The sequence below is a fragment of the Melozone crissalis genome, unplaced genomic scaffold (genome assembly GCF_028551555.1).
Source record: "Melozone crissalis strain CALT ecotype California unplaced genomic scaffold, PUWL_Pcris_2 ptg000014l_1, whole genome shotgun sequence".
Lineage (NCBI taxonomy): Eukaryota > Metazoa > Chordata > Aves > Passeriformes > Passerellidae > Melozone > Melozone crissalis.
In genome coordinates this window covers 199,314-217,326 of record NW_026535792.1, presented here as the reverse complement: position 1 = coordinate 217,326, position 18,013 = coordinate 199,314, and the positions used below count along the sequence as shown (strand labels likewise).

General features: G+C 47.6%; 1 protein-coding gene across 2 annotated transcripts in view; it reads right to left on the bottom strand.

Moving 5' to 3' along the window:
• MAP1A (microtubule associated protein 1A) overlaps positions 1 to 18,013 on the bottom strand; it is a 45,453-nt gene that overhangs the window by 10,903 nt on the left and 16,537 nt on the right. The window contains exons 1-3 of one of the 2 annotated variants that reach the window (XM_054273056.1): positions 16,861 to 16,950; positions 888 to 970; positions 355 to 495 (exon numbers count right to left, since the gene is read on the bottom strand). Coding sequence is in view for 1 of the 2 variants with exons in the window: in XM_054273055.1 (XP_054129030.1) it covers positions 355 to 495; positions 888 to 970 (224 nt within the window). In the remaining variant the exon portion in view is untranslated. Of the gene's footprint in view, positions 1 to 354; positions 496 to 887; positions 971 to 16,860; positions 16,951 to 18,013 lie in introns of those variants that run through there. The other variant, XM_054273055.1, reaches the window with a different exon arrangement.

The window sequence follows — 18,013 nt, the reverse complement described above, 5'->3', positions numbered from 1 at the left end:
GCCATGCTCTCTTTTGATATTCTTAATGCTTTTGGAAACTGCCCACAGTTATGTTAAGACCCACTTTAAGAAATTTTGGGCATTTGTCCCCTGCAGAGCCAGGAAGGTTATTTCAAGCTGAGCACTTAAAGGAATCACCCATGCCTGCACTTTGGAAAACTTAAGACAGAGAGTTAAAGCAAGATGCCCAAGAAAATAACATGAATTATTTTTAGTATGCAATTTTTTGCTGGATTGCAAACCCATCTGTCTGCAAATCTGCCTGAAGATTACCCTGAAGGAGGGCACAGGCTGCATTATTCTACCGTGCACTCTGAACAGGAAGGGATGTGCTGGATTACGGCTCACACTCACCTCCGGATCCGAAAGTATCTCAGCAAACTTCTGGTAAGTGAAGGTCCCTGTCTGCAGGACCAAGTCTCCTTCCTGGTCTGAGCTCTGACCACAGAGGATCAGTAGTTTGTGGGCTGATGAATCACACACAAGGGAGCGGACCTATCCAGACAGGAGATGAGACAGAGGGCTGCCATTAGAATTCACCTGTACTGCACACCAGCACCCAGAATCCCAATCCCATGACAGGCGATGACCACGTTATTCACAAACAGCCAAACCCTAAGTTTCCTACATACAAGGAAGTTGCTTATTGAAGAGGGCAGACACTGCTACTGTCTGCCCAACACAGCTGCACGTCACACCAGAGTTACTGTGCATATCCTGATCACTGGCAAGACCAGAACACCTGCCCTTTTCACCACACCTTGCAGCAGACTGGCAGCAGGTTTGCACTCTCCTGAAGGTACAAAGTGTGCTAATCATGACCTCCATTGCAAGCAAGGGCAGGAGAGCTGATGTGGAGAGAACTTGATGGCACATCTGGTCCTTACCTCGGACACGACGCTGTCCACATTAGGATTTACCAGGATCACCGTGTCCAGAGTGTCACTCCGGTGATGGAGAGTTCTTTGGCCTGAGGAAAGAAAAAGGATTAGACAGGGTGAGAGAAGCTGATGAGACAGCATCCAGCTAATGATATTTTAGCCTCAAAAGTTCCGCTTCAGCATGGGTTTGATTGCAAGGCTTCAGATTGTATTCAAGACCCAGTTTGATACCCAAGTCTCAAAACAGAACAAACTCTTTTCAACAACAAGGAAGGAAATCCTTCTTCTGGATCAGCACGCTCAGCTCCAACATATTCAGAAGTCCACGGAGCCAGGCACCTTGAGCCGCCTGCCTGTGCCAGCTGGCCGTGTCTGCAAACACTGGCGCACACAAATGATCCCTTCCAGACACAGGTGCCTTGCCTCACTGCAGCACCCACAGAGTGTCTCCAGCACTGTCCCAGCCGGTGCAGGGCTCTGTGGGCCCATCAGTGGGTGCCAGCTCAGCTCTCACTCGAGTGGCGCAGCACTGGTAACCACTCTCCACTCATTTGTAACAGTTTTTTTTCTTTAATGAAGCATTTGTCTTTAATCCAAATGTGCACTCCTAAACTGCTGCTATGGGAAGTACCTAGACAACAAGAATTCTCATTCTTCTGTCAGAGGCACAAATAGGAAACAAGACAGGACTCTGCTCTCTCTATATATTTAGAGGGGAAAAAAAGAGAAGCCAAAGAGCAAACAAGATCCTGGGAATGCAAAAAAGCAATTTGTGTGCTCACCTTGCCATGGGCATTGTACAGATATTTGGCAAAATGCTACCCTAATTCCAGGGCCCCATTAAATTATTAGACAGTAGGGCAATGAGTGTCTGCCACACCGACAGCCAGGAGCAGAGCCACTGCTGCGTGCCCACATCAGACAGCTCTGGGATGCAGGACAGCATGCAGCACCTTCCTGCAGCGCTCCCCTGGTCACTGCAGGCAGCACGGAACCTTTTCTGATTACAGTCTTTGCTAATACCTACCTCTGGACATTTTATCCACTCAAAAAGCCAGACACTTAGAACTTAACTGCTGGAATATATAATTTATAGGCTTTAAGACTTTCATAGGTTTTAATCCCTCATATAGACTGGAGGTCCATAGATCTTCACTGAAAATGAACAACTATTTTTATTTTGCATCTTTCAGACAACTGTTGCTTCCTGACAATGTTCTTTCCACCCTCCACAACCTCCTATTGCCTCTTTTTAGGCAGATCTCAGTTCTTCTAAAATAGCTCTATCAATCTGGTAGAAGGATGGAAAGGATTGGAAGGATGGAAGGTCAATATTCAAGCATAGCTTTAAATCAAACTTACTTTACTGGAATGTTTTTCTAGCAATTAATCAGACAGATAAGCCCAGAAGGTAGCTTTCAGCCCAAAGAGAGCTAAGCTCTCAGCAGAATTATTTGTACTCAGGATCTCTAGCTGCTTTCTGAACTTATTTTTCAGTTTGGCTAAAAATCACCCCTCTAGACTAAAACCAAACCATCACTGTGCAAAATGCATTGAGTTCAGTGGCATTTCTGGCACTGATGTGGAATGGCTGGAGACACTGGGAAGCAAGTTCCTGTGCCCAGAAGGGACATTGCAAGTGAGCCATGGGCATGGGAGGGTGGGAGGACGGCCCAGGAAGCTGGGCCTGGGGCATTCTGTGCAGCCCAAAGAAACAAAACCCCAGTCATCCTTGAGGCAATGATAATTGTGAAGGCATTGCTGATGTCCCAGAAGAGCTGACAAGGAGCACCCCGGATCTCCATGGATCCATAGTGCAGCATCCACACAGCTTTCCCATGCCAGGATCTCCAGTCCTGCTGCTTGGGGCATCCAGAAGAGCAGTGATCTGCCCCCGCTAGTCAACACTGCCACTGGCATAAAGTGACACAGCCTCTGCCCCCTTGGTGCCTGCACAGCCCAGACATAATTTTAGCAGTGGTTCCCACATCCCTCGGGGATCCTGCACCAGCACCAGCAGCCTTGCCTCGTGCCACACGCCAGGGCGACTCCTGGGCAGTGTGGTCACCGTGCCCACCTGTGCCCATCCTTCCAGGCCCTGCCATCTGCGGGGGACGGCGGCCTGCGGGCTGCACTGGTGACAGGGCCAGCTGCAGAGCAAGGGGCCCATCTGCAGCACTAACAGGCATGAAAACACTGCTTCTCAGTGCCATGCCACGGTCCCAGCCCAGGCAGCTGAGGCTGTGAACAAAGCCTGGCTGTTAGCATCCTGCTGGCAGCCCCTCAGCCCCGGGGAATGGCCCCTGCACATGGGCAAGAAAGAGAAGGCCCAAGCTGCAGGGCCAGCAGTGCTGGCAGATGGGGAACGACTGAGTCTTGTCAAGAGCTGTGAGGATGATTAAGGGACTAAATTGTTTTCCTACAAGGTGAGGCTGAGTGTGTGTGTGTTGGGGGGGGGGGGGGGGGATATTTTCAATATGAATAAATAAATACCTGATGGGAGGGAATGAAGAAGAGGAAGATAGGCACTCTCAGTAGTGCTCATGACAGGATGTGAGGCACAAATTAAAACATAGGCAATTTCATCTAAACACAAGAAAACACTGTTTTTACTATGAGAGTGGTAAAATACTGAAATAGGTTGTACAAAGAGGTTGTGGAACATCCATCTCCAGAGATACTAAGAACACAACTGGATACAGGCCTGGGAAATCTGCTTTCGCTTACCCTTCTTGAACAAATGTGATTGGACTAAACAATCTCAAGAAGTCCCTTCCAGCCTACAGTTAACCAATTCTGTGATATTGTGAAGCACTGCAGCCCTCCATAACTTTGCTCCTGGCATACTGCAGGGTAGATTCTCTCTGTTCAGTTGCAGCAGTTGATTCTCAGGACGATCCAGGAGCAGAGCTGTACAGATAGGCCATTTCCAGAAACATGGACTCCCTCCATACCAATGGACCCATGCACGCCAATACCCCAAATTCTTTTTTAACTAAATCCAGAGGCAAAGCAGAACAGCACATGAACTCCAGGCTGAGCTGCAAACTGTGAGTAAGGCAGCAATACAGTGCCCTAAGGCAGCCCATGCCCGGCTAAGGGCTCTGTGAATCCAAGTGCTTTTCAGGCTGAGAAGCCCTTTGCTGGCCACTTTCTCTGTACAGCCTGTGGTAGCAGCTGCACAGACAGAGGATTTAAACACACAGCCTGGCACATCATTCCTCTCACTACCAAAAACCATATGCACCAGGAATGTGTAGTGGTATGAGTGACATTGCAGACATGGGGGCTTGAAGTATGCTGTTCAGGTCACTTCCTGGCATTTGTCCTTATTAGAGCTCCATCACAGTGAAATGTGTGCATTGCAAATGAGAAAATCCCTCCATTCCACTGACCAGTTCAAGAATATCCTTCTCAGGCTCCTGAAGACTGCTGTCTTCAATTTACCTGGAACAAATATCTGGACACAGCTCATCTCCAGTTGCATTGTGAACACAGATCCCTGACCCTGTGCAGCCCTCTCCAATTATACTCAGAAGCTGCTACATTAAATAAATATCCTCTCTTCAGTAGCATTGCGTTTCTCATTTTGTATGAACCCTCACTCTGTGTGTTCAGGCACGTTCTGATTTCTGCAGTGATCCTTGTGCACAAGCACTTGCAGGAAATATTTCCATCCATCATGCCCCCACCAAGGCAGAAAGCCCTTGGTCTTTACCACTTGTTTCTTTGGAGCAGAGTTTCTTTAGTCCCTAGGAACTGCTATCATCTATCCCTATGGCCACTAGGATGAGCAAGAACAAAAGTATACAAGAAGGAGCACAGAAGATTCACAGGGTGTCATTATTGTATTTTCTGTATTATTCCCCACCCTATTTTTTTATGCATCATAACATAACCTAAGATCAGCTTTGCACCAAATAAAGATCTTCAGTTAGGATACACAGTGAAATCCAAATTCCACCCTGCCATGAAACTATTAAGCCCTTTTAGGGAGTCTAGAAGGTTTAATTTCTTTAGTGTGCTTGACTTTGTTTTTTTTTTTGACAATGAATTTAATGGACACCATGACTGTGCAATTTAGTTGCTGAAGTTCCTCACAGACTTTCCTACATGTCAGTAACTGCGTCATCTATAAATTTAGCCACCTCCGTGTCTCTTCATCACTACTGTACTGATCAACTTTGTATTTAGTAGTGGAAATCATGAAGCCCTTGTACTTTACCTCTGAATGCCGCACAAAAATGACCATATATTTGTTTGCTAACTTGATGTCTGTCTTTTAAGTAATTTTGACTCATGGCATTACTATGTATAGCTCACATACTAGAAGAGCTGAGGTACCCTTGTTGCTGTTCACAGCATTCTGAAGAAGGGCAGCAGAGGAGAAGCTGCTGATCTCCCTTCTCTGGTGACCAGCACTAGCACATGAGGAAACAGAATGAAATTGCATCAACAGGGTTCAGATTGGACATTAGAAAATGTTCTTCACCAAGAGAGTGGGCAGCCGTGGGAACAGGTTCCCTGGGGAATTGCCAACAGCACCAAGCCCATCAGAGTTCAAGGGGTATTTGAATGATGCTCTTAGTCATGGTTTAATTTTAGCTAGACCTGTGAGGAGCAGGGAGTTGGACTTGGTGATCCCTATGGGTCCCTTCAAAATAACATATTCTGACTATGTGGTCCCTTGAGTGTAGAATTTCTTTGGTTATGGCAGAGGATAGCAAGTGAAGAGCAAAGCCACATGGCTCTGGAGCGGATATGAACTAACCATTCAGGGCTGCACCTGCAAAGAGGCAGAGGCAGAGAACAGGGGAGCAGATGCTGTGGGTTCAGTGCTCAGCAGTCAGGCAGAGAGGTCTCTTCTGCGGAGGTCAGGCTGGGCTGGAAGAAAGGACAGTGCACTGGGGTAACTGTGACAAACAGGATGCTTGAGAGAGAGAGATGATCCTACAAACAGACAGATGGCTGTAGAGGCAGAAAAGGAGGTCATGCTGACAGCACAGATCCTTGTGTTCTGCTGCTTTAAATGGAAACACCTAAAGCCCTTGTAGCTGCAGAATAAATTCTGGGCTAGTCTGAAGAGCTGTCAAGGATGGCTATGCAAGATGCTGCTTGTTATTTTCTTTAATCTTTCAGACCATCAAATCTCAAAGGTCTTATTCTGTTAATCATGACTGGAAGAACCACACTTAGGGCTCACCATGCTGAAATCAGAGATCAAGTGTCAGGGCAGCAGGACCCAGTTTCTCACCTTTGTGAAATGATGCCTTAGGTGAGAGCACTGGGTGACTTTCAGGTGACAGTGCTGAAATCAGTCATGATGCTCTGACCAGTACAGCAAATCAGAATGAGCAAAGGGGCCAAAAGGATTGGCACATCTCGATGAGAGGAGAAGTCAGGTGGGACTGTTTAGCCAATAAAAGAAAACTCAGGGCAGAGATCTCACTTACCAGTCTGTGTACCTGTCTGATAGCAGGTCCAAATCTGGGCTGCAGAGCTCCCACATCTTTGCCATCCAGAGGATGGAGACTGCTTGTCTGACCACATAGGAATCAGCCCCTTCCCACCCAAGATGCATTCTTTATCCCTCATTACCTCTCTTAGGCCTTCCCACACCCTTCCCCCCTTCTTTGTCCCTAAAATTATTTAGGTTTATGAGGCCAGGTTCTACCTGTAAAGTGAACACCAATAATACATTGATAAAAAATACAGAAGTTTTGGAGTCTGAAAATGTTATCAAGGCTCACAAACTACAGTGATTAAAAACCAACTCTACCTCACTTCTGGCTGTCTTAGCTGACATGAACATCCCTCTTCAAGGGGACACTGTTGAAAAGACTCTAACAAGAAGATCCTAGATATTGCTATGGCTCAGTACCTTTTTGCTACACTTCAGCAAAGAGCTGAACCTGGGATCATGTGGTCTTCCTGATGTTTACTGAACAAAATCCATCTCTGAAGACAGTGAAACCATGCATAGGGTTCTTGGAGTGTATGCATTTGCAGAGCTACTGCAAGCTGAAAGACTGCCATTTCCTTCACTCTGAAATTGCATAATAACACTGAGATAGTAACAGTCTCTCTCATTTTGAGGCTGTGAGGCCTCCAACTGCAGTTTCTTCAGTGCCAATGGAAGAAAAAGGATCCAGCCCCAAATGGTGTCCATTCAGAGAATGAAACAACACAGTCATTCACCAGCACTCCAGGACTGTACCAAGTACGGCAAGCCACAGCTCCTTGGTGGGAGATTGTAAGGGCCAGAGGAACAGCAGACAAGGTTCTGCACTGAGCTCTGGGCAGGGTCTGTGCACATACACAGCCTGTGCCCCACTCCTCTGGCAGAGCAGGGCTGCCCCACCCGTCCAGCAGCGAGGGAAAGCAGTGAGCGTGCCCTTGCTGGAAGCACTGAGCAGAGACAGCCTCGACAGTGCACAGCCGGCAGGTGGGAAAGGAATGAGCGTGCCCTTGCTGGAAGCACCATCACACTGCAGAGCTCCTTCCTGAGCAGAGACAGCCTCGACAGTGCACAGCCGGCAGGTGGGAAAGGAATGAGCGTGCCCTTGCTGGAAGCACCATCACACTGCAGAGCTCCTTCCTGAGCAGAGACAGCCTCGACAGTGCACAGCTGGCAGGTGGGAAAGGAATGAGCGTGCCCTTGCTGGAAGCACCATCACACTGCAGAGCTCCTTCCTGAGCAGAGACAGCCTCGACAGTGCACAGCTGGCAGGTGGGACCAGCTCTGGCTGACACACACCTAGGAGCTCTGCCAGCTAGTGAGGTAGGCTCAGGAGTTAAAAAATAAACACAAAGTCTGCTTTGGCAGCCAGTACATAGCCAACAACTGTGGATTCACCATTCAGGTCCTCATGAGCTGGTTCCAGCTCAGGAACTCAAACACAGTTTCTGGCACCCCAGGAATAGACCTGGATGTGTTGATCACAATGACAGGACAAGTCTCACTCTGTTCCTCCTTGCCATTTACTGACAGTGTTTTGCCAGGTGAGAGGAGACTCTCAGGCAAGGCAAGGAGAGAGACATCAGGTGAGGGATACAGGTAGAACTTGGCAGAAACCCCCCAGCAAAGCTAAGAGCCATTCTGAGTCCTAGCTGGGTGGCTGCTGTGCACACTGTGCCTGGCCACTGCCTTCCAGAGCCGGAGGCAATGCAGCAATCCCAGAAATCCTGGGCACACCCAGCTGTTGTTGCTTTTCCAGAGATGAGCAGAGCAAAGGGCTTAGGCAGATCACTAGGGATCACAGCAAAAGGGCTGTCTCACTGCCTCCTTCCCTCCTGACACAACATGTGATAGCTGCAGTAGCTACTTATTTTCGTAAGATTATTGGGAAAGTGCTGTAGTTTTAGCTTGCTGGTGTGATTCAGCATCTGAGAATGATGAGAAACTGGCTTCAGATAGTGCTTTGTGGTCTAGCAGCAAGTGCTCTGCCTCTCATAGTCTGAAAAAAGTCTACTGTTAAGATTTATTTCATATACTTTCTATTTTTAGGTCTTCAAACACACCGCAGAAATAGAGAAATATTTATTTGTCAATAGCTAAATAAAAAAATCTTTCCCCTTAAAGGGAATCTTTAGTGATTTTCTGAGAAATTCATTGTGTACCAGCAAAGGGAAACATATTTTTAACAGAAATATGAAAATAATCTGAAAATTGGGAGGCAAGAAACTGCAGCAAACTGCTGAGCCCCTGTCAAGGAGGGCCAGGGCAGAGCCATGTGCTGCCTGTGGAGCAGTGGAAACCATCACCAAACAGGCCACAGATTCAACCAGAGCATTAAATGAGGGATTTTAAACTGCACCTAGAAAAGGAGGGGAAGTCAATGGTGTTTAAGCAGGAAGATACTACTATATGTAAGAGTTTTTATTTTTTATGAATATTTCAAAATAGTGTTTGATGATTTTTCACATTGAGATACCAAGTCACACAGTTAAAAACACAGCACTACTGAAATAAAGTCCTGTGGATTTGCAATAGGAGATGTGCCTTATCTGGAGGAATTGAATAAACAAAGCACGGGAAAGCTCAAAGCAGCGTGCAGAGAGAAGGAAGATAATTCAAACATCTTTATGAAGCAAAGCATTCTATTCAGACTGAACGCACACCCACACCAACTCATGCCTGTTAACAAGGGCAAATCTCCAGATGCTGGGTTTGGCTTCGGCTAATATCCCAGCTGCAGACTGAGGGGAATTTGGGGTACACGTGGTATACTGACTGCTATCGCTCATATTCCAGTGACATTGAGGCTGAGCAGAAGGCAGAGGAGAGGAGCAGCCTCTCTACACGATGCCCACACATGCACCAAGGGTCTCTGGCTGTGCCGTTCTGCACCTGGACCCAAGGGCGGCAGGGCTCACGGCCAGCCCTGACAGGGCCCTGGCAGCGCAGCACAGAGCACACAGCACGGGCAGGAGCACCGGGGAGCCAGAGCGGGCCGTGACGCACTCTGCGCTCCTCCGAGGGCTCATCTCAAGCTTCCAACCACAACACCCCCACACTTGTCTCCAGGAGGACAAACAGGACGACCAGCCACAGATACACTCCCACAAAACACTGCCGCATTCCAGCTCCCTCAGTGCAAGGGGAGCTGTGAGGTACTAACACCACAAAAGAAGAGAGCATCTGATTTGGGACACAAAAAGCAAACTTCAGAACAGCTCAGAGGCAGAGCAAAAGCCTTAAGAGCTGCAGAACTCTGCAATCAGAGAACTTAGCCTAAGAAACTAAAGAGACAGTGTCAGCAAGATAGGTCCACAAATGAAAAAAAATATTTTCAACAGGAACAGAGTGAAAAAGTAAAATTAATTGAGAACCATACTAGGATGGACAGAGAAAGGAAAAACATAGCCAGTAGAAAGAAGAATATCTCTGGGAGGACCAGGCAGCAGTGAAGGAGAACAAGATCTGGTTTCTAGAAATGTTGCTGAATCTGTCAGGATGAAGAGGGCTGAGGAATCTGAAAGTGTTCTCAGGTTTCCTTTTATGTGTAATGCTGGAGATATTTCATAACTCCCCTTCCCATACCGTTACTGCAAGCCAGGAGAATTGTTCATGCTTTAAGGTAAGAGCAGGCTCTGTGAAATGACTGACTGCCTCCTGGGCATTTACTACAAAGGTGAACCAGCAGCAGGGCCAGAGAAGGAAATGAAATATTCCTTAAGGTGTGGGAGGCTGTGGGCACTTGCCACATCCCAGGAGATATTTCTGCTAACCACTTGCCTGTGCTTCCCATCTTCCCTCCTCCCTGTGGTATTTTCATGCCATCTAGAGCTCCTCTCCCAGGCAACCTCTATTTCTATACCATGTCAACCATAGCAACCATCTCTTTGCTCCCTAATTGCACATACTGTCTCACTCTTATGCTAAGGAGCAATTTGATAGCTCAGCCATTTTAGAACCACTAATTGAAGATGCAGGTACTCACTTTGGAAATAATTTCTCATATTTTTACTGCCTTGCAACTGGAAGTTATACCACCACTGAGATAATTGATAAAGTGAGCAGTTTTACCTAGTTTGTCAGCTGCTAGATTGGCCACAAAAATATTCTATTCCCTGCAGCAGCTTTGCTGACTCATGTAGGCCTTGTATCCTTCTGCTGAGGAACAGTGAGTGGCATTCACATAAACCAGGAATGAAGCCCTGCACAGAGACACAGCCTCCAGCTGTGAGCAGCTGAAGCTGTGACTTTAAATGTCTCCAGCGAAATCCACAAAAGAAAACCTGAACACAACTTAAGACACCCTCTTATCTGGTGTCCTCACTCCACCAAGCCCTGACAGACTTATTACAGCTGATCCCTTTGGAAACCAAACTAATGTTTCCCATTCCTGTGTCAGCTAGACTTCAGCTAGGAGTTGCTGAAGTCCCTGAAACAGAAGTTCCATAAAACCACTCCCATTTGCATGAAGCAGATACCCTGTTCCATGTTCCAGAGATGAAGACTCCTGTCAGTCATGAAGTTAGACAGCTTATTATCCCTTAATTTTTATAATATGCATTCCTTAATACATGCTCTTATAACAAGAACATAGCACAGACTGAAGAAAACTGCATGTTTCTCTTAGTTGAGAAGTATCTGGGTAAAACTGACTCTGACTGACTTGGAGGCACAGCAGCTCATGATGACCTGTTCTATTTATCTTTTTTTTTCCCCCTCAACTGATCAATATGACAAATAAACTGCCTGAGGTAGGGAGAACTTAATTGTATAAAAGAGGAGATGACTGCACACACAGGAAAATAACTCTGAGATTTCCTCCTGTTTGCTTATTGAGATGCCAAATTTTTGTAAGAGAGTCCTGCCTCTAACTTACAGCAACTGTTTGGACTCTTTAAACCTCATTCCTATTGCATACTATTAACAGTCTCATTCCAAGTAGCTTTTCTTCTCTCTCTTGCTTGTTTTTAGGATGACCTGCTGGATGTCAGCCCCCATGAAGATACAGATATTAAACCAGCTGTGAACTCCGAGTGGCTGAGGTGGTTGGTGAAGCACAGGATCGCATTCTGCCAGCCCTTGAGAAAAAGCAGCTCTCCTCTGCCAACAGCCTTCTTTGTTGCATCTTGACTTTGCACTCCTGGATCTAGGTGACCCTTGATAGATCCTTTGCGTGGTCTGTGTTCCTGGGATTTGATTTGTGGTGGAGTACAACAATAATGAATATGATACAAAAAGTTGTTTCAAAGTTGAGAACTTCAAGGCCTCCTCTCCATTCTGCCAGCAAACACAGGGCCTGTCCATTTAGAAGTGGAGGGAGAGGGCCTTGCAAGCAGCCAAGGAGGTTTCCAGCAGAGTAGTCCAGGCCATCCTCCCCTCGTTAGCCCTCTCAGCCACTGCCTCTCACCAGTCTGCTTGAAACAAGCTCACTCAAGTCTTCTTCCACCTCAGGAGCCCCTGCTTCCCGATGCCACCCCATCTAGACAGGTCCCTTTCAGCTTGCAGATTACACAGTGCAATCAGGAACTGAACGTACTAACCAGGGAGAATAAAAAGGACCAAGAGAGGCTTCCATCACCACAAATGCTTCTCTCAGGGCCTCTTATTGTTCAGTTCCCTCACATCCATGCGGGCATGGAAACCTTTCTTGCTCCCATGCCTCCCTCTTCCTTAGCAATGGTCTTTGCCTTTGAGTGTGGACCAACAGCAAGAAGAAAAGCCCTAACAAATGAAACTGACACATAAATCTAGCAACCAAGAACTGGGCCAAAACATGTATTACACCTATCAGCCTGCAAGCTGACTCTTCAGAAAGATGCTACGTGGATCAAAGGCGCAGAGAGCCACCCTATCCAATGCTTTACCCTTGTGCAAAGGAGTAATTTTTGATGGAGGCCATTGACTTCTTACATGGCTTGGGTAGTGTCTGCATTTCTGTCTATGTGCTGCAACTTAACTTACCCCTCTTAATCCATTTCAAGCTTTTCAGAACATAAATCTAGTCACTCAGAAGAAAAATCACTGGCTTCTTGCCCATTTCTCTTCTAAGAACATCTGGAGTTCCTGAGGACACACTGACACTCCTCAGACAATTTTCAACAGGGAGCTACTAATGGTCTTTTCCTTCTAGTTTTTCTCTTCAATTACTTAAAATTTTGACACTGAAGCTTAATAGAGAATGGACAGTTGATATCAGTGAAATAAAAGGTTAGCAAAGTGCAAAAGCAATTAACTGAATTTCTCAACTTGAAAGTCAATAGAGGAAGCCAGTTATGCTGCCATGCTTCTTACAGTTTGTTTGTAGCTAAAGCACATTGTGAAAAACAGCACTGAACTTTTACAGCCCCGAGATAGGTTCTAGCACATTGCCAAAGACTTCAGTGCCTCGCAAGAAGGTGCACGAGTGACAGTAACACATGCAAAGAGAGACAAATGTTATTCAGTAGCTTTGTAGCTATGTATTGATAACCGACATGCATATTGAATCCTGCCCCTCTGTGATTTGCAAGTCTCCTTTAGCTGGTGATTCTCAACCTTCAACTTCTTGGAGGAAATATTCAAGCCTTTACTTTCGAAAGCAAAGAAAGAAAGGGCTCACTAATATCTTTCCAAATACTGATATTGAGATAATGCTGCTTTTCAAAAAAGCAGAAATTAATCAAAATTGTATTCCTCATTAAAAAATAAAACCAAAAAACCAAGTCAACCCAGTAATGTTCTATGCATTTGAGAAATCGATTGAGCAAGACTTCAAGGGCTGCCTCAGGAGAACTAAGAACCTGCTGGCCAAGGAGATTAGTGCTCATGTCCATCTGTGAATAAAGCATCAGAAGGACAGAAACTTCCTGAAGAGCTGGATACATAACTAACTGTGCCATCAATACTAACTTTTGAGATCCTGGAGAGGAAGCTATGAGAGGAAGAAAACTGATCTAAAGTCACCACATCTAGAAATTTATCTCCATTTCTTTAGTGCGAAGCAAAGGTAAAAAGCCACAGAGCTTAGGCACAGCAAAGCATGAACTAATGAAGATTGCTTTTTGTGCGTCCACCCTGCTCTGTTCCACCACCATAACCCCAGCTTCCTCTGCATTCCCTGCTGCCCACTGCCCTACTCTCAGCTCCCCTTGTGAGCCAAACTCCCAGCTGTGCAAGCGGCAGCATGCTCAGGGACAGCCACGTGCTGGCAGCTGGCGTGCGAGGGGGAGCGCAGGACAAGCAGATGCACACTGCTCCCACAGAGGCACTGACCCTGGTCCCCTGCCTGCTCCACCAACCTGCAAAAAACTGGCAGAAGCTTGTTAATGCCAATGTTTAATTGAAGCATTTTCAATGTTTTAGAAGGAAAGTGTTTACGGTAAATACAGAAGGTGTATTTGTAAGAGGAATTCATACTGTGCACCCAAGCACCTCTAAGGGAATGGAGAAAAAAATAATATAAACTAAGAAGTTAGAACCAAACTATCTCAATACTTTCTCTAATCTTTCCTGTCAACAGCTACTGTGCTGGTGTTGGATTCCAGAACGTTCATGATTTTTGAGGGGGAAAGAAAAATAAATCTTTTTTCCACCTCAGTAAATTCCCCCCAGAATAAATTTTAGGCATTCATTTACACATAGCTTGCTCTCCTTCCTTCCATACACAGTTTCTGGGCTGATGGAGGGTCTCTATCAGCTGCCCTTCTTCCCCAGGTACTTTTGCCTAACAGGCTGGAAGATACTCCCTGTGTTTTAAGCTAGCTGCTACTGTCGGGTCTCCGTATACTAACCAGACTACCTGAACTGCTCCCATAGCATCTCGTCTCAAGGTCTGGAGGCGCCTCTCTTCTGCCCACCAAGGAGCAGTGGAAAGCCTGTGACAATGCCTGTCGCAAGCACCCTGGGCTCTGCTAGAAGCAGCGTCCACCAAGATCTCTGTACTCGGACGCCTATCACAAGAATCTATTACTGCATCTTTATCTGCTTCTGAGTTTCTTCTTCCTTTGCAAGATGCATCCCAGAAGTTACCTAGGAAGGTCTGTGTCTGACCATGTACAAAGAGCACAAGTCACATCCCACAGAAACTCGTGCTGAGGAACTACTCTTCTGTGCCTCCCCTGGTGTCCAGCCATGCCCCTTGGAGACACATTGCACCTCTTGTTCACACACATGCAGCTTCCTTGCTTTCACCAAAAAGCTGGCAATTGCTCACCATGCTCCTATGATCCAGTCTACCATCCATTTACCACCACACCTGCTGAAGATGTGACTCAGGTATGCCAGCATGACAGACAATGACAAAGAGTGGCAAAAGGACATGACAGGAGGCAGATTGTTTTGTCAGGAAAGAAACTACTGCAAAGCTACACATCTCTCTATCTGCAGAATGGGAGTAGGGCAGAAGGTATCACAGCCTGGCCTTGCCAGATCACAGGAAAGGAAAGGAGAGGAGAAAAAAATGTGTCCCAAGTCAGTAACTACTTGCTGGAGAAATTATAAGGACAGCAGCAGAGGCTGGATGCAGCCAACCAGTGTGAAGCCATCAAGGAGACAGAGACTGACCTGACACAGCAAAAGGGCCCCCACCCCATCAGAAGAAAGAGGAATCCCCGTCATTCTGGAACAATGCCCAGCCTGCAGGGCTTTTCACAGCGGAACCAGAGCAACTTGGAATAGAAACAGCCTCGTCTCTGAGATCAGAGAATTTGAACCGGAGCTTGTTTTTTCTGCAGTCACAAGCCAGCAGGCACCAGCTGCAGAATTTGCCGCAGTGTGTGTGTGCGTGTGTCTCTGCGTGTGTGAGTGTGCAGCAGCCACGCTCCTCCCCTCCGAGCTCCCTGTAGGATCAATGACACAGTGATTACAGCTCCCTCCTTTCCCCTCCCTAAGCACTGACAGTCCCAGTCTGATCGCTCGCAGCCCCCTCTCTTCTATATTAAGAGAGCTTTTGTTGGTATCTCTACTGACTTCTTTTCATTGCTCCCTCCCTGATTTACAAGGTTTTGCTTGTTCTCTTTTTCCCTCTTAGCCAAAACAACAGTGTCTGACAGATATTCACAGTCACATACCCAATTCTATGCAAAGTGCCAAACCATGCTCTTGCTCCTCTAGTTCTGAACACTGGAGATAAGAGGCCATGTTTTGAAATACTTCAACACATTTCAGCTCTAGCATACAGATAATTTAACACTTTTACCAAGAAGCTTGCTGGTGGCGACACTAACGAATGCCAGAGATACCCTATTAAAATAGAACCTCATGTGTCTGTGACTGCAGCAGTATCATCATCACACAGTACCACTGGTAATGCAGGAGAGCTAATGATAAAGAGACAGCTGGCCCCTTATCCCTCTGTGTTACAAGGGCAGTCCAGCAAGGTGAGGGATGACAAAGGACTACTGCTAGGAAAAAGAAAGCATTTTGTTATTCTCACTTCTTAAGCACAAAGTCCCTGCTTATAGCCTACTAGGGTGAAAATCAGCTCCAAGACTGGCCACATCTTCTCCTGCTGCCACAGAAAGGCTGCATGACTCACATTTTAGGGGAACCTTCCCTTTTTTCTCTCCCACCTACTGGACACATTTGGATGCTTTTTGGTTTCCTGTACTGGAAGCATGTAGTGTTGTGAAGCTTGAAGTCAGACTTCAGCTACTTCATAGACTTCAGACTTCATATGCAGGTGTGCAGCACCAAAGGACAGAGAAATTGCAAAAGAAGACAGGCCTTGTATCTCTCTTCCATCAAATCGATAGCACGACAGTCCACCTTAACAACCCTCCCCCCTCCTGCCTGGTATTAGCCTCATTCCAGCATCAGCTGAACGGTGATACAGACGCTAATGCTGTCTTTTACCAAGCCTTGCCCAAAGGCAGCATCTGTGAGATGCCTTGTACCGCCTCCTCCGTTCTCCAGCAGCACACTATCCTCAGGGTCAGAAAACTATACTGGGATAAAACATAATGATGCAGGACTCCTTACGTTCCTGACAGGCAGAATACTTTCTCCAGATTCTTCTCTAAACCCATCTTCATACATTCTTCTCTGTGTTTGAGCTAAGGACACAAGCGCAGCAAACAGCTGAGCAGCTGGGGAATTTGGGTTTTGCTCCTATACTCGAGCACAAACAGCTGAGAAGGGGGAAGGTCCGCAGATCATCCAAGCTCCATCCGCAGTCACCTTCCCCTCTTGTCACTAATCCCCCTCAACCCCCCAAATTCCAAGGCAATAAACCCGCACCCGCTATGAGCGCTCCGCGCAGGTGCGTTTGCTCACCTGCGACTCTGCCGGGGCTGCGTAGCCCCAGCAGCTCACCGGGACCGCGCACAGGAGCGCAGAGCCCGGACAGGTCCGCCTGCCGTCACCGACATCCCCCGCTACCTCCCCAGAAGGGCCCGTCCTCCCTGCCGACCAACGTCTTCCAAAGCAACGAGCAGCGTCCGAGCGCGAACAAAGCGCCGCCGCCTCCATCCCGCAACCTCCGCGATACCGGGGCTGCTCACTCGCTGCTCGCCCCAGGCCGGTGGGGAAGGAAGATGCACCTACCATGCTGCCGGGAAGCGACGCCGACGCGCGGAGCGCGGAGGATGCGCCGGCACGGCACGGCACGGCCCGGCCCGGGCTGCGGCGAGCGGTGCCGTGTCACGGCGGGGGGAGGTGCCGCCGCGGCCCCACCCGAGCGCGGCGCTTTAACCCTCTGCGCGCCGGCCCCGGCCCCTACGGGCGGCCTGGCCTGCTCCGCTGCTCCGCGGCCGGCCCGCAGAGGCCCCGGCTCCCGATCTCCGGACAACGGCGGCACCGCGCTCCGGTCCCGCGCTGCGAAACACCCGACTGGGTCAAACCGCGGCCCGCGCTCCGAAATACCCGACACGGGTCAGAGCCCGGCCAACACGGGTTCGGCGCTGCCTGAACGCTTTTCACATCGCTCTGGGGCCTCACGGGCCTCTCCGTCCTCACGGGCTCCCAGAGGGCTGCTCTCCATCCCACCTTGGGCGCCTTCGGCTTAATTGTCTCAAACTGGAACCTCACGTCGGACTCCAGCTGCAGAGCTGCTCCTCCAGTTAAAAACGAGTGACACGAAGCACCCCTGCTACGGGACAGATACAGATGTGCCTGACACCCCACACTAGCACCTGACTGCTCATGCACGGACACGGGCCAGTGGTGAGCTTGGACCACACTGGACAGACAATGAATGCCAATGAGTGAGGCAAGAATACCAGATATTCAACCTCTGGAGACCTATTTCCAGCATTTTTTCAGATAAATGTTTACATTGTTTTCTGAGAACCTTGCAACTTGTTTCATAATCAGCATCAGCTCCAAGGCACTTGCAAATAATTGTGCCTCCTTGTTTCTCCTTTGCTGGTCGCAGGCATCCCAGTCCAGCATTGGAATATACAGATTACTTCATGGTGTGCTAGTTGGCAATAGTGATTTTTTTTATTTTTTCCCCACAGCAAAAACTGAAATCACTCTCACTGCCCTGCTTGCTGTACACATGATGCTGGCTTACTTTAGATTCCAGAATTAATGTGAAAGCTGGAGACCTCCTGTCAGCTGCACAGCAGGTCTCCCTCAGTGGTTTTGGAAGGACTGTCAGACACGATGCAATGCTCAGAAATAGAAATATCACAGAATTTTAAGTTTTAAAAGTTAAAAAACCCCAAATCAGAACCTTCCTTTCTATAGCTTTCAG